The sequence below is a fragment of the Phocoena sinus genome, chromosome 3, assembly GCF_008692025.1.
Source record: "Phocoena sinus isolate mPhoSin1 chromosome 3, mPhoSin1.pri, whole genome shotgun sequence".
In the NCBI taxonomy this organism is placed as follows: domain Eukaryota; kingdom Metazoa; phylum Chordata; class Mammalia; order Artiodactyla; family Phocoenidae; genus Phocoena; species Phocoena sinus.
The window spans coordinates 131356509-131373728 of NC_045765.1; the positions used below are offsets into that span (position 1 = coordinate 131356509).

Consider the following 17220-nt stretch of genomic DNA (forward strand, 5'->3'; position numbering starts at 1 on the left):
GATGATTCATGTCGATATAATTCTCCTCATGACTGCAGAGGCTCGTAGACAAAGCTATGCCCCAACTGATGTGCTGGTGTCCGAACAATTCCTGTCCTGGAGGAGGGTGTGCAGCCTTCTTTATTCCCCCTTCACAGACGTCCTTGAGCCCTTGAGACGGATGTGAGCGAGTGTTTTAGTCCTCATGCAAAACAACCATCTAAACATAACAGATGACATCAGCCCGGGCTTTTCAATTCCTGGATGGCAGCAGCGTGTTAATCCAGCCTTCATCCTGGATTTCATAAACTAAAACAAGAGAGCCTGGCAGGAGGACAGCGCTGCTGCTGGGTTGAGGAAATTGATGACGGGGAAGCATGCGGGCAACCCAGTGTATAAAACTCATAAACGTGTAGGCAGAGGCTCAGCTACCACTTTGGACGGCTTCTTCCCGCCAGCAAAGACCCCGCCGCGGGGAAGCGGAGCCCGAGCCGCCGCGGGAAACATGAAGAGCCTCCTGCTGCTGGCCACGCTCCTGGTCCCCGCGCACCTGGTGGCGGCCTGGAGCACCAAGTACGCGGTCGATTGCCCGGAGCGTTGTGACACTAACGAGTGCAAAAGCAGCCTGCGCTGTAAGAGGACGGTGCTGGACGACTGTGGCTGCTGCCGGGTGTGCGCCGCTGGTCCGGGAGAAACTTGCTACCGCACGGTCTCAGGCATGGATGGCGTGAAGTGTGGCCCCGGGCTGAGGTGTCAGTTTTACAGTGAGGAGGATGATTTTGGTGACGAGTTTGGTATCTGCAAAGGTAAAGAGTGACCCCTTTCTTCTCCCCGCCCAGGGCACACTGAGGGCTTTTAGCCAGCGCGAGAGATGAGGAGCCTTTTCTCAAATTGCAAAGAGGGAAAATGCAGGTGGGTTAGGGACCAGGTCCCCCACTGATGCTGTCATAGAGAGAGAGAGAAAGATAACTCTGCAGATTGCAACTGAACCCAGTGTGCAAGAAAACCCAGAAAGGAATACAGCATTTCACTCATTATGCCTGGGAGATTTTTTTTTCAAGTTCCCATTGAAGACTGTGTTGCCTCCTTTTCTGGAAAACTTCAGGAACTTGACAGGTAATCTGTTATGGATGGTTTAGGTGTCCTCTCTTCTGCAGTCAGTGATTACAGAGGTCTGCACTGGATAACCTCTTGGAGTGGTGGCTAGCCCTGCGGTTTAGTGATTCTTTGATCTTAAAAGGGTCCACGGGATGGAGGGCACCTCTCAAGATCAAATATTTCTGATGAACACTAATGCACTTTGTGAAATAGGGCAGCTTAAGTCATCTAGCAAAATGACTCACATTCTTGGAGGAAGATACCCTGAAGTATAAAACAAACCTCATTCCACTCTATAAAAGGTTTTGGTCATCTAGAAAAATGAGTGTAAGACCAGGAAAAATAACACCTAAAGAAAAACTAAAATTGGAACTCTGTAAAGAAAGAGGTTAGCACTCTTACAGACTTAAAGAAAAATGAAATTATAGCTAAACAATGCAGTTAAATATTTGTAGAATTTATTTCAAACTTAGTGACTGTAGTTTACAATGTTTAACATGTTTAGAAACGAAAGAACGGTGATTTTAAAATAGTCTGTGTATGGATACCTCATGATCTCATGTTAAGAACTATTATTAAGATTCAACACATATGTTATAGCCCCATCCATCAGTTTTACAGTACAAAGAAGCTTTTATTTTTATTTTTTATACATCTTTATTGGAGTATAATTACTTTACAATGCTGTGTTAGTTACTGCTGTACAGCAAAGTGAATCAGCTATAAAGAAGCTTTTAAAATTAAAGGGACTGAGAAGTTTCTAAATAATTCTTATTTTATGTGTTTAATACAACTGTAAGCTTTTATGAATGGTAATCATCCAGTATTGAGCTAATCCCATTAATTCTTTTAGAAAAATATTTTATAAATCAATTACCTTTTAGGCCACAAAACATACTAAAGGTTAGGAAATAAATGCTTGAACTTTTAGGAGAATTTTATTTTTTGCTTAGCTTATTTTTGTTTATAACCAATAAAAAGTAGAAGAGTGAGGAAACATTTTCTCTGGTGGACATTCACATACATTTCTTTCAGCTGAGTAGGATCTCTATTTTCTGTAAATTATAGGGCTTATCAGCCAAGAAAAAAGTACTTCACACAGGGAAATTAGGGAGGAAGTGGTTAACACAATCATACTTATGATATAACAAGTATACGCCATGGACTGCTTTTTCTCTTGGCATAAAAATTGACTCTGTATGTGTGATTGTAAATGTCCAATTACATATGGGTAAAGAAACAAGCTGTAAGGCATCTGGAGTCTTTAGCACTCCAATATTCACTGAATGATTGAGGTAGCTGTTAATAAGATATATTTTTAAAAGCTGTTTAGGATAGCTCTTGGACATCCTTCAGATTGCAAGTGAGTCTGGTTTCGAACATTTACTCTCTGCTGGGAATAGTGAGGCTGTGTGAACCTCAGCAGTTAGATACATTATATTTTGCTATAGGCAAACTCTCTACTTTAGCTTTTTTTTAAAAGGACACCCCTATGAAAACTGTATACTTTAGCTGCATATCTGGATGTTTTTTAAATATTCAGATGTTTGGCGTCGCGTTGCCCAGATAACAATATTTATTGAACACCTACTATCTGCCCAGCATTATTCAGTACATTGAGGGATACAATAGAAGCATAACTGAGAATCTGGCTAAAGTTTTAGTTTTCAATATCACTGGAGACACAGTCAGATCCCAATGCTGTGTGATTTTCTGCCAGATACTTTTTTCAGGATCCCTCTTAAGAACTATTCTTCCCAACAGAGAGGCCAAAGTTTAAAACCAGGTGCTTCTCTAATCTGTAGGATGCAGAGTACAGCAGTCCTAAATCTCTTTAAAAAATATAGTTCATTAATATCTATCTTGATCATTCTGTGGAATATTAGATTGCTAAAGACTTAGATGCCTCACAACTTGTTTCTTCACCCATGTGGGATTGTACATTTACAAGGATATTCTTATGCCATGAGAATAAATATTCTGCTTGGCTGTTCAAGCCTGGCTAGTCTATTGAGATGCTATTTACATCATAAAACCCATGCATTTTTTACTAAGTGAGTTTGTTCTCTTTTTCTCAATATAGTATGTTTTAGTCTAAGTATGAAAACATTGAAGCTCTAAAAGCTTCCAGATTTGGTTAGGTATACGAATACATTCTCAGCTTCCTTTTCATTTAGCATATTGGATCTTAGCTCTGCAGAGGGTTTTAGTAATGAATCCTCTTAACATCTGGAGGAGTTAGGTACATTTGTACCACCATTTTGATAGATAAGGAAGTTGATAAGAGTTGGAGCAGATTGAGGTCTAGCCACTTCGTGAAGAGCTAGGATGATCGCCCTCTTAGCCCCTGGTTAGTTTAAGCCCTTTCCTGTACCTTTACAACAGTAAATTGTCTGTGATTACAGGTGATTCAAATACAGCATCATATCTCTTAAGCTCTGTGAGGAGCTGATGCACATGTCTATTCAATTGCCCACCTTCACTGAGCTGTCACAGAGGTAGCCCATGAAACCTTGTCTTTTGGTATCTAAGCAGAAAGTAGACAGAATTAAGACTGGTTCAAGGATATTGGTTACGTGTATCTGTCTTCAATTAAACTTCACAGCAAGACACTACAAGTGAGGCATCCACTATCTGGTCTTAGTGTGTGATTTCACATTTGTGACAAGGTTTCAATTTTCAAAGCCTGGGATTTTTGGAGAATTGGGTTTTATCTGATAGTCAATATTCATGAGATTTGTCCAATTCCTGAGGCTGTGCACACGGGCTGTGAGGATGGACGCTTATGTACAACAAGCAGCTCCCTCTCTCAACCTTCCCTTTATCCTTAGACTGTCCGTATGGCACCTTCGGGATGGAATGCAAGCAGACCTGCATCTGTCAGTCGGGCATATGTGACAGGGTGACCGGCAAATGTCTGAAGTTTCCCTTCTTCCAATATTCAGTAGCCAAGGCTGCCAACCAGAGATTTGTTTCTCGCACAGGTAAGAATTGATTCCTGTATAAACATTGAAACATAGCCTCATTTTCAGTTTGAATAAGAAAAAATATGGATGAGTAGAATAAGACGTTGGTTTAAATGATTTAGTTTCTTTTATTTAATTTAAGGGAAAGGTGGAGGGTTGTTGAAATTTGTTGCTTTTTTTCAAAGAAACCTCATTAATAATTTTGAAGATTATATCATTTTTGTAAAGTTTACCCAGTTTATATGGAGGATAAATATGATTGATTACAGAAAAAACCTGTGCTAAAAAATAACCGAGATATACAAAGTTATTTAAATTCTTCAGTGATCTGTTTTACATACATACTAGACAAAGCTGCTTCTCTCCCAACTTCACGTAGAAGGAGTACTCTGAGGAATTTATTGGATAAGACTTAAGAGCCAACATAGAAAATATAAAACATTTCTTTTTTTAAACCAAATGGAAGTGTTTAAATGGAATAATTCCAAGCATGCCTTTTTGTGGCTTTTGGAGACAATAAGAGATAGTATCTGTGATTAAAATTTGGCAATCATCTCTAAACCTTTGAATGAAAGTGTGTGATGTTCACATACTGCTTGTTAGTGCTTCTGTATTTCTTACACAGGTTGTTAGAATGTGAGAAATACAGCCTATAAGACTATGCTATTAACCTATTTGGTTATCTTGTTGAATAAATTGTTAGTACAGTAAAGCTTTAAATTGGAAAGCTTTAAATTGGAAGTAGCTACATGTTTAAAATAACATGTAGCCAGAGCAACTGCTAGTATCAACAAACTGTATACTTTTCCCCCTCAGATACAAATAGTTGACAGTCCAAATCTATTTCAGTTTTTGTTTCTGGTTCTTTGCACTTCAAATTAAATAAGATTTGAAATATTGACAAATGTGCTTATTTCCCAGCTTTACCTCCTTCTTACATGTGGGTTCAGTTAAGTACATCAAGATAAAGGGGAAATACTGTGTTTTTCAGTGAATTATTATTTTTAAGTGTGGCTGTGCCCTTAAACATTAATTTAAATTGAAAACCTGTTTTTAACCTATTAGGTGAGTATCTACGTGAATACTTGATCTGGATATTGAGATCAGTATTAACATTATAAATACTTATGACTTGTCCCTATAGTTCTTGAAAAGCAAAATGGAAGAAAATTGAATTTTAAGTTCGGAAAAATTTTTTTGTTGAGGTGAAATTCACCTAACATAAAATTAACCTTTTTAAAGTGAACAATTCAGTGGCATTTGGTATATTCACAGTGTTGGGAAGCCACCACCTCTATCTAGCTCCAGAACACTTTTCTCAGCTCCAAATAAAACCAGTACCCATCACGCTGTTACTCCCACTCTTCAACCCCTAGCAACCACCAATCTACTCTCTGAAATGAGGAATTTTTTTGTTTGTTTGCTTTGTTTTGTTTTTGCGGTACGCGGGCCTCTCACTGTTGTGGCCTCTCCTGTTGCGGAGCACAGACTCCGGACGCGCAGGCTCAGCAGCCATGGCTCACGAGCCCAGCTGCTCAGTGGCATGTGGGATTTTCCCGGAGCGGGGCACGAACCCGTGTCCTCTGCATTGGCAGGCAGACTCTCAACCACTGCGCCACCAGGGAAGCCCTGAGACAAGGAATGTTTTGAATGGTTTGATTGTCTTTAGTACAGGGAAACCTATTACCTCAGCACAGCTAGCTGCCTCAAACACTTGTAGCTCCTTTTGTCTTATTTTGCTTTCTTAAAACCGTAGGCTACAAAGAACATTAAAGGAGCAACTTTAGAATCCCTCTTCACTCGTTTAAGATTGCACCTGAATCTTTCCCACCAAGAGAGAGTTAAATCCCTGGTGAATCTTTGTTGCTGTTTGGGATGAAGGTCTGGGGGGCTCTCGAGCTCCTCTGGAATATTCCTCAGTGATGGAACTCTGTTGTCTCACCTCCGTCCTTCCTGCTGCACACACAGGAGCACATCCTCTGCTCCTCTGGACCCTTGTGCAGTCTCTTTCCCTCGGGCCTGTCACCCTTTCTCGTTTGCTTGCAGATTCTGCAAAAATCTTGACCACTGTATAGATGCCTTGGAAACAGATACACTTGACCCTTGAACAACATGGATTTGAACTGTGTGGATCCACGTATATGCACATTTTTTTCCCCAATAAACATAGCACCTGTATTTTCATGTTACAGATCTTTAGATTAACTAAGTGTGGGGAACAGTTTGTTTTCGATTAGAGATCACAATCCGTGGAGTCAAAGAACTAGGGTTTGAGTCCTGATTCTATCCAAACCGTTTCAGCTTCCTGCCCTTGGGTGAGTCATTTACCAATTCCTTTGTTTGGGGGCAGATATAACAATAGGTGGGTTTTCTACTGCATGGGGGTTGGCATCCCTAACACCAGCGTTGTTCAAGGTCAGCTGTATTTTGCTGGATGAAAGTTACATTAAGGGTTACACAAAAAATATTTCTGTGCCCAGATTAGGTATCAAGATTCTTATTAGAAATTTATGGAAAAAGCATTTTCTGACCTAAGGTGTTGCCTTTCCTGAGCTAAAGGAGCAACTAAGGATGACTATTAGTGTGACCTCGGTAAACCTTAATCAGGTTGAGGATGGAGCACAGAATATCCTAAAGACCTCGTGGGAAGGCTGCCCAGGAGCCCTTCCGTTCAGTTTTGCATTGTCCACGTGGGACTTCCTGGGCTTCAGGTGCTACTGTTTACAGGAGGGGGCTTGGGGCCTCTGTCCTGTCTTGGGCTTCATATCACCTCTGCAAAGCCTTTGTAAATGGCACCAAGGTTCCTCAGCACAGGGACCTCGGAGGTGCCTTTCATACCTTGATTGCATGAGGTTGTCTTCTCTAACTTTCTACCTGTTGGTCACAACATTCTTGGCAAATGGACTTCCTGGTTTCCCTTCTTCATTTGTTGTTGTTGTTGCTGTTTAGTAGTGAGCTTTCCACCTTTCTAAGATTGGGAATTCACAAGGAGTTTTTTTTTTTCAGGGGGCGGGTGCGGGGTAGTGGTAAGATTTATTGAGTTTCATGAATTTACATACATTCATTTAACTACTGGGCCATGCTAATCTTCATACAGCAGAATGTGCACTGCTAAAGCAAACACACTTCATTTTTCTTAGAAGCAGAGAACTTCATTTAAAAAATTCTAAATATTACAAATTTTTATGTAGAGCAAGAACTATCTTTATAAAAGTTCTGCCCTTTGGTCTGCCTTCTGCATTCTGGAGTCACATCGATAAGCTAATTCCTTTTCCATATCAGATAGTATAAGAATCTTACTTAGAGATCTATACTTACAGCATTTGCTCATTCCAAAAGTATTTAAGTGCCTACGATGTTCCAGGCACTGTTGCAACAGTGAACAAAACAAAGTCCCTGCCTTCACGGAGTTGATACTCTAGTGGTGGAGTGAGATAATACAGGGAACAAAAGACAAATGCATATATAGAATAATGTCAGGTGATAATAGGAGAATGAAGAGAAATAATTCAAGGAGGTGCTAATTGATAGCAGGTGAACACAGCATAGACGCTTGGAATCTATTAAAGATTTCATTGCAAATCCATTGTAATACAAAAATAAGACAAAACCGTACTTGATCTTGAAGTTATAAACATTTGGAAATGATTTGTATTCCTTCTACTTTCAGAGCATGACATGGCATCTGGAGATGGCAATGCTGTGCGAGAAGAACTCGTGAAGGAGAATGCTGCCCGGTCTCCTGTAATGAAGTGGTTAAATCCACGCTGATCCTGGGTGGGATTTCCAAGAGAAGACTCTATTTTAATGATCATTCAACACACAGCCAACACTTTAGGAGTTGTCTGTATTATAGCATATGGACATGTAACTTTTGGAGAATAAGTGTGATTCAGGGTGGGTCCAGAAAAAGAAAAAGTAGGCTACTAACAATCCATAAAATGCATATGACTGGAGACTCTTAGATATTTGTTAAATATTTGAATGTGTATAGATTTGTTTAATATGTGTTTATAGTAATAGTGAAGAACTAAAAATGCAACTTAGATAATCTTAACCTGGAGGGAGATCAGCCAAAGAGAAAGCTAGCCAAACCTGAAGACCACAGCGAGTCCACGGTTCTTGACTTGATTTACATTAATGTTGGGATATGGGCTGGAGGAAGAGTTAGAACCAAGAGAAGGTGGCGCTGGGGGTGGGAGAGTATGACATTTAGATATTCCTTGTGGTAGCCTCAGTAGAATTTAATTGTGCTTTTTCTTCACTTTGGGAAAAGTGAAAACAAAACAGTCCCTGAAGGAAGTGGGATGTTGGAAACTTGCAGGAGTTTGAGTAGTAGCCTTGAATTGAAGCAGGTTTCAAAGGGCTGCTAATGTAGTTCCCAGGTTACCGCACCTGAAGGATGGTTCTGGGGCACAGGGCAAACACACACTTCCATAAATGGTTTTAAAGGATGCCACCTCAGATGGAGAGAGCAAGGAAGTATTTTGCCCACTTGGGGGAAGTGTGAAGGTAAATATTTATATATTTTTGTAAACAGTTGTTAGTACAAGTCATCCTCCATACCCATATTTATCACCCTCTTGAGAAAATAAACATAATATTGTTGTTTAAAACGGTTAGAATAAAGGTATAACTCTATAAGGTTTTCAAACACCCAAGGCATGGTAAATTTATTATTAATAATTATAGTAATATTAATAGTAATAAGTGTACAAGAAACCTAGAAAAATTTAGTCACTATGGATTTATAAAAGGTCAAAAACATGAGCAACAGAGGGAATTTATTTAAAAGTAAGTGCAGTGACATAGATGAGTTTTAAATTCAAAGTAGAAAAAGCTTTTTAGGAGGTTTGGAAGAGAGTCAATTTCAGCAGGAAATGTCAACTTTAAAATATAGTTCATATTAATGTATTTTTTTCTTTAAACTTGGTTGATAAGTGGAATTATGAGTACACTTGGAAGGATCTTAGCACAAACAGGACTGTTGTACTAGATTTTGTTAGGAAACATTTGCAGAAATATTTTATTTGGAGTGAAGAATTATTTAAGAATCATTTCACTATTTACCTGTATTTTATTCTCAAAGTTTGCCAACAGAGTTGTGAATGTGTGTGTGGCAGGGTCTTTGAATGTAAGCTGAATAAGCTGTTAGGATTTGTTTTAAAAGGACAAGTTTATTATTGATCAATAAAACAAACAAGACAGCCTCTCCTAGTCCATTCATGACTTCGTTAATCATTAAAATATTTAAATGATTCATTCAATGAATAACTCTTTAATACATATCAAAGCACAGGCTCCTCATGTAAATTTTCTGCTACAGATAAGCATCTTCTGTCAAAATGTGAGACCAGAACATGTATTTCTTTTTTTTGTTGTTTTTATTTATTTATTTTACATCTTTATTGGAGTATAATTGCTTTACAATGGTGTGTTAGTTTCTGCTTTATAACAAAGTGAATCAATTATACATATACATATGTTCCCATATCTCTTCCCTCTTGCGTCTCCCTCCCTCCCACCCTCCCTATCCCACCCCTCCAGGCAGTCACAAAGCACTGAGCAGATCTCCTTGTGCTATGCGGCTGCTTCCCACTAGCTATCTACCTTAAGTTTGGTAGTGTATATATGTCCATGCCTCTCTCTCGCTTTGTCACAGCTTACCCTTCTCCCTCCCCATATCCTCAAGTCCACGAAATTGAGCTATTTGTAATGAGGTGGACAGAATATGTATTTCTGCCTCACATTTTTGGTCAACCGATGCCTTAGAGCTTCCTGAAAAGTTGGTCCTTATACATTAACCTATTCCACAGAGGAAAAACCAAAACCAAAAACCAAAAACCAAAAACCAAAAAAACTTCTATTGGTGTTTGAAAGTGGTTACAAACCTTTCAGTTAGGCAAAGACAAACCTTTCAGTGCCCATAAAAGAGTAGTAAAAAAAAAAAAAAAAAAAAAAAAGAGAGTAGTAACATACAGCTTTGAGGCTTGAGAGTATCATATTCAAGAATAGTATTAAATCCAACATTGTAAATCAACTATACTTCAATAAAATTTATAAAAAAGAATAGTATATGTTCACTCAGCCTTATATGCAAATTATGGAAACATTTTAAGTGAATCAATACGATACGGAAAAAATAATGTTTGTATTAGGAAAAACATCCATTTCGCATGAATTAATTCTTTTTTTTAAGAGGGGAGATGTGAATGAGGTAATGTTACATTAATACAAGATATAAATATTATTATTAAATGAAACAGAAAGCACTGAAAATCTTTACTTTCACTAGTGTGCAAGGAAGTTTCAGAATACACTCCCAGGGGGTGGGGTTACTTAAAGATCTGCCATCTTGACCTGAAGCCCAGGACGCAGTTCAGTTGTCCCTTTGGGGTAATGTAGATGGTGGAACATGAGCTAGACTAGGGCAGGGCTTGCCTCTGCTCCTGACCATGCAGCAACCACCTGTGTGACCATGGGCAATAAAGTCAAACAAAGGTGAGCTCACCCACTCTCAGTTGCAGGCATGTTTTCTAGCTTCCCAGCTTCATGCTACTGGGGGCTTTTTGTTTTCTTCTTTCCAAACACTAGTACCTGTCTATCCTGAATTGCTCTGTCATCTTCTGACTCTATTCTTCATAGCAGTGGTCTCCAAAATCTCTGGATTCTGCATGCTTTTGGATTGCAATTTTTTAAGCATGCAATTTTAAACTATATACATAGTATGGTATTTGTACATTATGCTCATTATAAAACATACACTAAAACTAGAAATTTTAAAAAAGATAAGAAATAAATAGAAATAGAAGTTCTGAGATTTTCTTCCTACATCCCAAGGGGCCATCCTGGGAAACACCGGAGAAGCAAAAGAAAATGCCATAGGTCAGTGGTCTGGAATGAGGCCCAACCTCATTTGATATTAAAGAGAAACCAAGCTGGCACACGTTCCATACAATAAATATTTCTAGAATGAATGGATGGATAGATGAGTGGATGAGTGAAAGGATGGATGGGTAGCTAGGAGGATGGAAGGATAGATGGGAAGAGAGATGGATGAGTAGATAGATGAGTGGATGATTGGAGGGTTGAATGAATGAAGCTGGTGATAGGCCTTCTGTCTCAAGCAGAGCTGCAGCTACTGAGGGAGTAGGTAGCCTCTCATTTCCTTTCATCCGCCAGCTCCTCTCTTTCCTTAATGGCTAACTTATTGTGCCTATTGGGATTGAAAAAACCAGGGGCGGATGTTAGAGTCAACGAGTATGACAAATAGGGATGCCCAGAGCAACAGAGACAGGGAGTGCATCTCCCGCAGGCGTTGCAGACATCACCGTGGTAGCAAAAATAAAGTAATTTCCCTGGTAGCCCGACTGGGTGGTCATTTTCTGTGAGAGGCAATCTGGGAGGACTGTTGTTTCCATCCTACACCTTATTCCTTCCCTTTACCTTGAGCTCCCTAGGAGAAAAGAATCCATAGATTTAATTCAACATCACGCATATTTAGAGGGTGAATTGATTATTTCTGATTACCCATCAGTTAACTTTAGTCATTAAACTAAGGCTCATCTTTAAAAGGGTATGTATTATAGAGCAGCGATTCTCAAATTTTAATGTTCATCAGAACCCTTGATAAAACACAAATTACTGATTCAGTATGTCTGAGGTGAGGCTCAAGGATTTTCCATTTTAACAAGTTTCCAGGTGATGCAGGTGCTGCTGGTCCAGGGACCGCACTTTGAGAATCACTGACATAGGGGAATCTAGATTTGCCTAGAAGGGAGATAATCTAAGGGGTATCAAAAGCAATCATTGTTGGCCTTATGAAAGAATGCACTGCAATATTTCTTAGCCACTTGGTTCATTTAATTTTTTGTTTGAAGATACTTTTTATTTATTTATTTATTTATTTTTGGCTGTGTTGGGTCTTTGTTTCTGTGCGAGGGCTTTCTTTAGTTGTGGCAAGCGGGGGCCACTCTTCATCCCGGTGCGCGGGCCTCTCACTGTCGCGACCTCTCTTGTTGCGGAGCACAGACTCCAGATGCGCAGGCTCAGTAGTTGTGGCTCACGGCCCTAGTTGCTCCACGGCATGTGGGATCCTCCCAGACCAGGGCTCGAACCCGTGTCCCCTGCATTAGCAGGCAGATTCTCAACCACTGCGCCACCAGGGAAGCCCCTGTGTGAAGACACTTAACTTTATTATTTTTTTTTAAAGGGTGTATGCGGTTTCTTTTTGTTTGTTTTGTTTTTTTTAAAGCAGATGTTGGGGGTAGGAGTTTATTAATTAATTAATTTATTTTTGCTGTGTTGGGTCTTCGTTTCTGTGTGAGGGCTTCCTCTAGTTGTGGAAAGCGGGGGCCACTCTTCATCGCGGTGCGCGGGCCTCTCACTATCACCGTCTCTCTTGTTGCAGAGCACAGGCTCCAGACGCGCAGGCTCAGTAGTTGTGGCTCACGGCCCTAGTTGCTCCACGGCATGTGGGATCCTCCCAGACCAGGGCTCGAACCCGTGTCCCCTGTATTGGCAGGCAGATTCTCAACCACTGCGCCCCCAGGGAAGCCCTACTTAACTATTTAAGTAGCTGAGAAGATTGAAATGTCCGAAATGTTAAGCTAAACTGTGGAGACTTGTGAGGTACAAGTAGAAGATTATAGAAGGAGGATAGAGGTGGGAGAACCAAAGACTTAGAAAATAATCAAGGAGCCTGTGGCCTCAAGAAGAGTGACGAGTGGTGCCATGCGTCATGGAGTGATCAGGCAGACCTGAAGAGTCCCTTGTGGCCAGAGTCGAGCAGTGTCCATGAAGAGGTCAGGGTGGAAGTGTGAATGAAGGGCACTGCATGCAGGTGAGCACTGTTCCAGAAGGTCATCTGGGAAGGACAGAACAGCAGTTAGTCTGCAACTGGAGAGGAGAAACCCTAGTTACTAGCAGAGTATTTCTTTCTTTCTCTCCCCCTCACCCCCAAGATTAGAGAGACACCGTTCTACGCTAACGGCTATCAGTCAGAAATGGAGATAAAGGCTTTCTGAAGCGATGGTATAGTTTGATGTGATTACATGAATCCAGTTTAGAAAATTCCACTTATATAGATTTTTAAGACAAAACTTTTACATAGTAGCTATATTTATACACTTTTCAACCCCCTAGAAAATACAGCAGTGCATAGAAATCTGAGATCCTGGGGTTGAGAAGAGGGGCCTAAAGAATCAGTCTAAATCTTCTAATTTACAGATAAAAACACCCCTAGGTCCAAATAATTTCAGTGATAAAATGTTATGCTTGGTGGTGAAAACTCTGCTACTTATCATTGTACCACTTTTAGCCATTGATATTTAGAAATGAAAACATTAAAGTCTTTAGTTTACCTACCCCATATTTAAAAATATGCACACGCACACACAAACACGCATACACACATATATGAAAATTTAGAAAAGTATACACCCTTTCATGCAAAAATTGTACTTTTATAAGTTTATTCTAAGGAAATAATTTTTTAAAGTGTTCAAAAATGTTTTTACAACTAATTTCCCATCTTTTACAGCATTGAAAAATTATAAATGATGTGAAAAGGTCGTGGATAGGGTATTGGTTAAAGAAATGACAGTGGAGCCAAGAACAGACTCTGATTTAAACATTGAACATGATGAGCTGCATAGTGATTGACGTGTCCACTGCAAAGCAGAAGGCGACAATGTATTTAGTGCTAGGATTTGGTCAGGTAGTGTGGCCGATGGTGGAGCACACAGGGTCTTCCTTGCTGAAACCACAATCAGGATGCAGAATCCTTTTAGATTTCCATGGCTCCCTCGCCCCAGCTGTTTTTTTTTTTTTTTTAAACATCTCTATTGGAGTATAATTGCTTTACAATGGTGTGTTAGTTTCTGCTGTATAACAAAGTGAACCACCCATGCATATACATATATCCCCATATCTCCTTCCTCTTGTATCTCCCTCGCACCCTCCCTATCCCACCCCTCTAGGTGGTCACAAAGCACCTAGCTGATCTCCCTGTGCTATGTGGCTGCTTCCCCCTAGCTATCTATTTTATGTTTGGTAGTGTATATGTGTCCATGCCACTCTCTCACTTTGTCCCAGCTTACCCTTCCCCCTCCCTGTGTCCTCAAGTCCATTCCCCAGCTGTTTTTTAAAGTGACACCTTTATCAGGTTTGCCTGAAACATTCACCTGAGTTTTCATAGAAACAACAATCCTCTTTTTGTGCTGCTAGCTTATTGATCTTTTCATATTTAAATTACGTAAAAGTGATAACTGGCACAAACAAGTTTGGGAAAAAATGCAACGGGTTCTTGGTATGTTTTTATTTCAACTGGTGTAAGTGCAAGTGTACATATGCATCCTAGAGGGAGACCTGCCTGCCTGCATTCTTCAGTGGACACGAGGGATGTCAATAGTCCTATGTTATCCAGAGAGAATGGAGCTGCATGTGATTTCTCTGAGAATATTAATTGAAGGTTGCTTGAGAGCACCTCGACTGTACATTAAGTGAAAAAGTACACTACAATGCTATATGAATAATATTATCTTTGTGAAAAAATATAAATGGATAAAAATTGAGATATTAACAGTGATGCTTATTTTATTCTTTACATCTTTAGGTATTTTCTAGAGTTTTGCAGTTAGTTTTATAAGTGAGAAAAAGAAAAAATTTCTTTCCAGTTTTGAAAATTTAAACTGTAGCAAATTTAAACAAGTGAAAACAAATTAGTGGTTTATTACATGCATGGTGAACTAAGAACATGATCCTATATTTCAGTTGTTTTAGATGTACTTTGTTGTCCTGACACTTTGTTAAATATAGAGATAGGGTTTCAAAGCAAGTAAATGTAGGGAATTGTAGTTTTCTTGCAAATACTAGAAAGGCTACAACACACATTAGCGTACGTTGCACCTCTCTTGTGGAACAAATCTTGGTCCAACAGAAGCAAAGCCAGTGAATACTTAGAGAGTGTAGATAAAGGTCTCTGGATTATAAGTACACATTTTAAATTACAATATACCTTCCGCACCTATGCACAGAAATGCTATCTGCTTAAGCGGGTGGTCAGGCCACCAGGGTTTTTAAAGTATTTCCTGACACCTGTGAAGTTGGTAAATATTTCCTGTTTTTGTTGTGTCTAGAGAAAACAGGAATTAACAACTTGGAAGTGATTATTAAACAAACATTGTGAATGACTTCTACATAGGCAGTTCCCAGTATGAGATTTCATTTTCTTAAAATCTATCATAACATATTTCTCTTAAGGGAAAAAGTAATTGTCATAATAATCTGACAACTGACTGAACGGTGGAAGATAAACCTTATAGCCAGGAGGAATGGCACCTATATTAGTGGCGGGATGTGTACTATGCACTTTCAGAATTTAAATAGAAATCCAATTTGTAAGTCTTCAAAAGTAAGCAAAATTGAGAAAGTAAGCAATGACTATCTTTTCGATGGCTTTGTGCTAACTATACATAGTTAACCTTTTTGAAAACTGTTTTTGATTATCTTAAATGCTATGGAAGGACCCTAGAGTTTTTGATCAGACAGAGCCACGATTAATTCACTGCAATACTCACTAGTTATTGACTTCAGATGTGTTCTTTAACCGCACTGTTCCTTAGTGTCCTCTGTGTAAAGTGTAGGTAATGGCTTATGTGCAAAATTATAACGACGTTTGCACACCTTCTATGTATGTCATTTTATCCTATCCCCGTGTCTGCATATTCTAAGCTTATGAAATAATGCAGATAATTTAAGTGTTATTATATAAGCCACCCTCATTTTTCTTTTCCTTTTGGTATTTCAGATGTACCTTAAGTGCAGCAAGACTGAAATATTTAAAATACTTCACATGTTCTGTTGAAGACGAATAAATAAAGAGACTGAAGAAAATCAACTGACTTCTTAACAAACTTGAAGATGTCTGTAAAGGGTAAATAGCAATGAATAAAATTCAAGTAATATCGTTTGAAACTCTCTCACAATTCTACAAAAGAAGTGACTATTTTTAAACAACAAATAATAGTGTTCTATTTAAATCTCCAAACAATTATTAGTATGCTCCTGAAAAAAAAAAAGATACAATGCTTCAGGAGAATGCAAGGGAGCCCTACAGATGTGGTACACTTCCCTGTGTATTATTTTTAGTTTTCTATTCCTGCCTTTTATTTTGGGACTTGGCCCGCTTCCTTTGTAGTTTCCCCTTAACTTGTTCATACCTTTCCTTCTTATATAATGCATTTTAAGCTGCATTATTTTTCACCTCTCAAAGGAAACTCAAGGAATGTTGACCAGTTCAGAAACCCCTGCTAGTCTTGGCAACAACAGATTTCTTGGTTTGGAAACAACCTTGGACATCCAGGGTCACAGTTGACTTTCTAGTTATTTAATGAATCAGAGCTACAGAGGGATTGGAGACCAGAGCTTTGTAGATTTTGAACACCATTTCCATGAAATTATTTCATGCCTTGCAGAAATTGGAGGAATCTGAAAATGGACTCTGTTTTCAATAGATTTATACAAAAGCAAAATCCAGTTTAAAAAGTAAGGAGAAAGTCCAGGAAGTCTAGTTTAGGGCTAGTTCACCTTTTGTCTATGAGAAGTTAGGCAGTGTGGTTGGAGCAGCATTCATCTTGTACAATGTCAACGGAAGCAGAGTGAGGAGATGGAAAGTAATGGTCCCCGTCTTTAAAGAGCCCTATAGAGAAACTGTGGAGATGGGACAGACAAAACTGAAACACACAGGTGCACAATGGAATCCTCTGTGGTAGTTTATGGTTCTTGGGTGGCAAGCAAAACAAAACAAAACTGAAAAAACTAACTTTGGCCAACTTCAACAAAAGTATAATTGGTAGGTTATGGGGTGTCTCACGAGATGGAAAAACAAAACACCTACTGAATCAATCAATTTGGAGGATGCAGGGCAGCTTGGGAGGTGCAGGTGACAGGAGTGAATAGACATCCTTGCTGGAGCGCTGCTGCTACAGAGAGCTACAGTGGTTTTCGGAATTCCTTTTAGGGGTATTACCCTCAGGCTTTGCGGCCTGTTTTAATGAAGAGCTCAGTGGTGACAAACATTCTTCCTTTGTAGGTGGAGTTCATTTCTGGATATAGTCAAAGCCATTCAAAGCCCAGTCTGGCCAATGAAGTGTTGATTAATTTGGGCAGAACTGTT

General features: G+C 39.3%; 1 protein-coding gene across 2 annotated transcripts; it reads left to right on the forward strand.

Annotated features, from left to right (window-relative positions):
* Positions 1 to 269: 269 nt before the first annotated feature.
* ESM1 (endothelial cell specific molecule 1) lies at positions 270 to 9253 on the forward strand. Of its 2 annotated transcripts, none has more exons than XM_032625105.1 (3): positions 270 to 785; positions 3909 to 4061; positions 6090 to 6267. In XM_032625105.1, exons 1-3 carry the CDS (start codon positions 344 to 346, stop codon positions 6116 to 6118), a joined length of 624 nt encoding a protein of 207 aa, XP_032480996.1. In that variant the 5' UTR covers positions 270 to 343; the 3' UTR covers positions 6119 to 6267. The 2 variants fall into 2 exon arrangements, with proteins under 2 accessions (XP_032480996.1, XP_032480995.1); XM_032625104.1 differs by lacking the exon at positions 6090 to 6267 and adding an exon at positions 7714 to 9253 and having other exon boundaries at positions 280 to 785.
* The last annotated feature ends 7967 nt before the right edge of the window (positions 9254 to 17220 follow it).

Coding starts and splice junctions, on each gene's coding strand:
- ESM1 (XM_032625104.1), top strand. CDS start 344: ATGACGGGGAAGCATGCGGGCAACCCAGTGTATAAAACTCATAAACGT. Junction 786..3,908: donor CGAGTTTGGTATCTGCAAAG/GTAAAGAGTGAC, acceptor CTTTATCCTTAG/ACTGTCCGTATGGCACCTTC. Junction 4,062..7,713: donor GAGATTTGTTTCTCGCACAG/GTAAGAATTGAT, acceptor TTCTACTTTCAG/AGCATGACATGGCATCTGGA.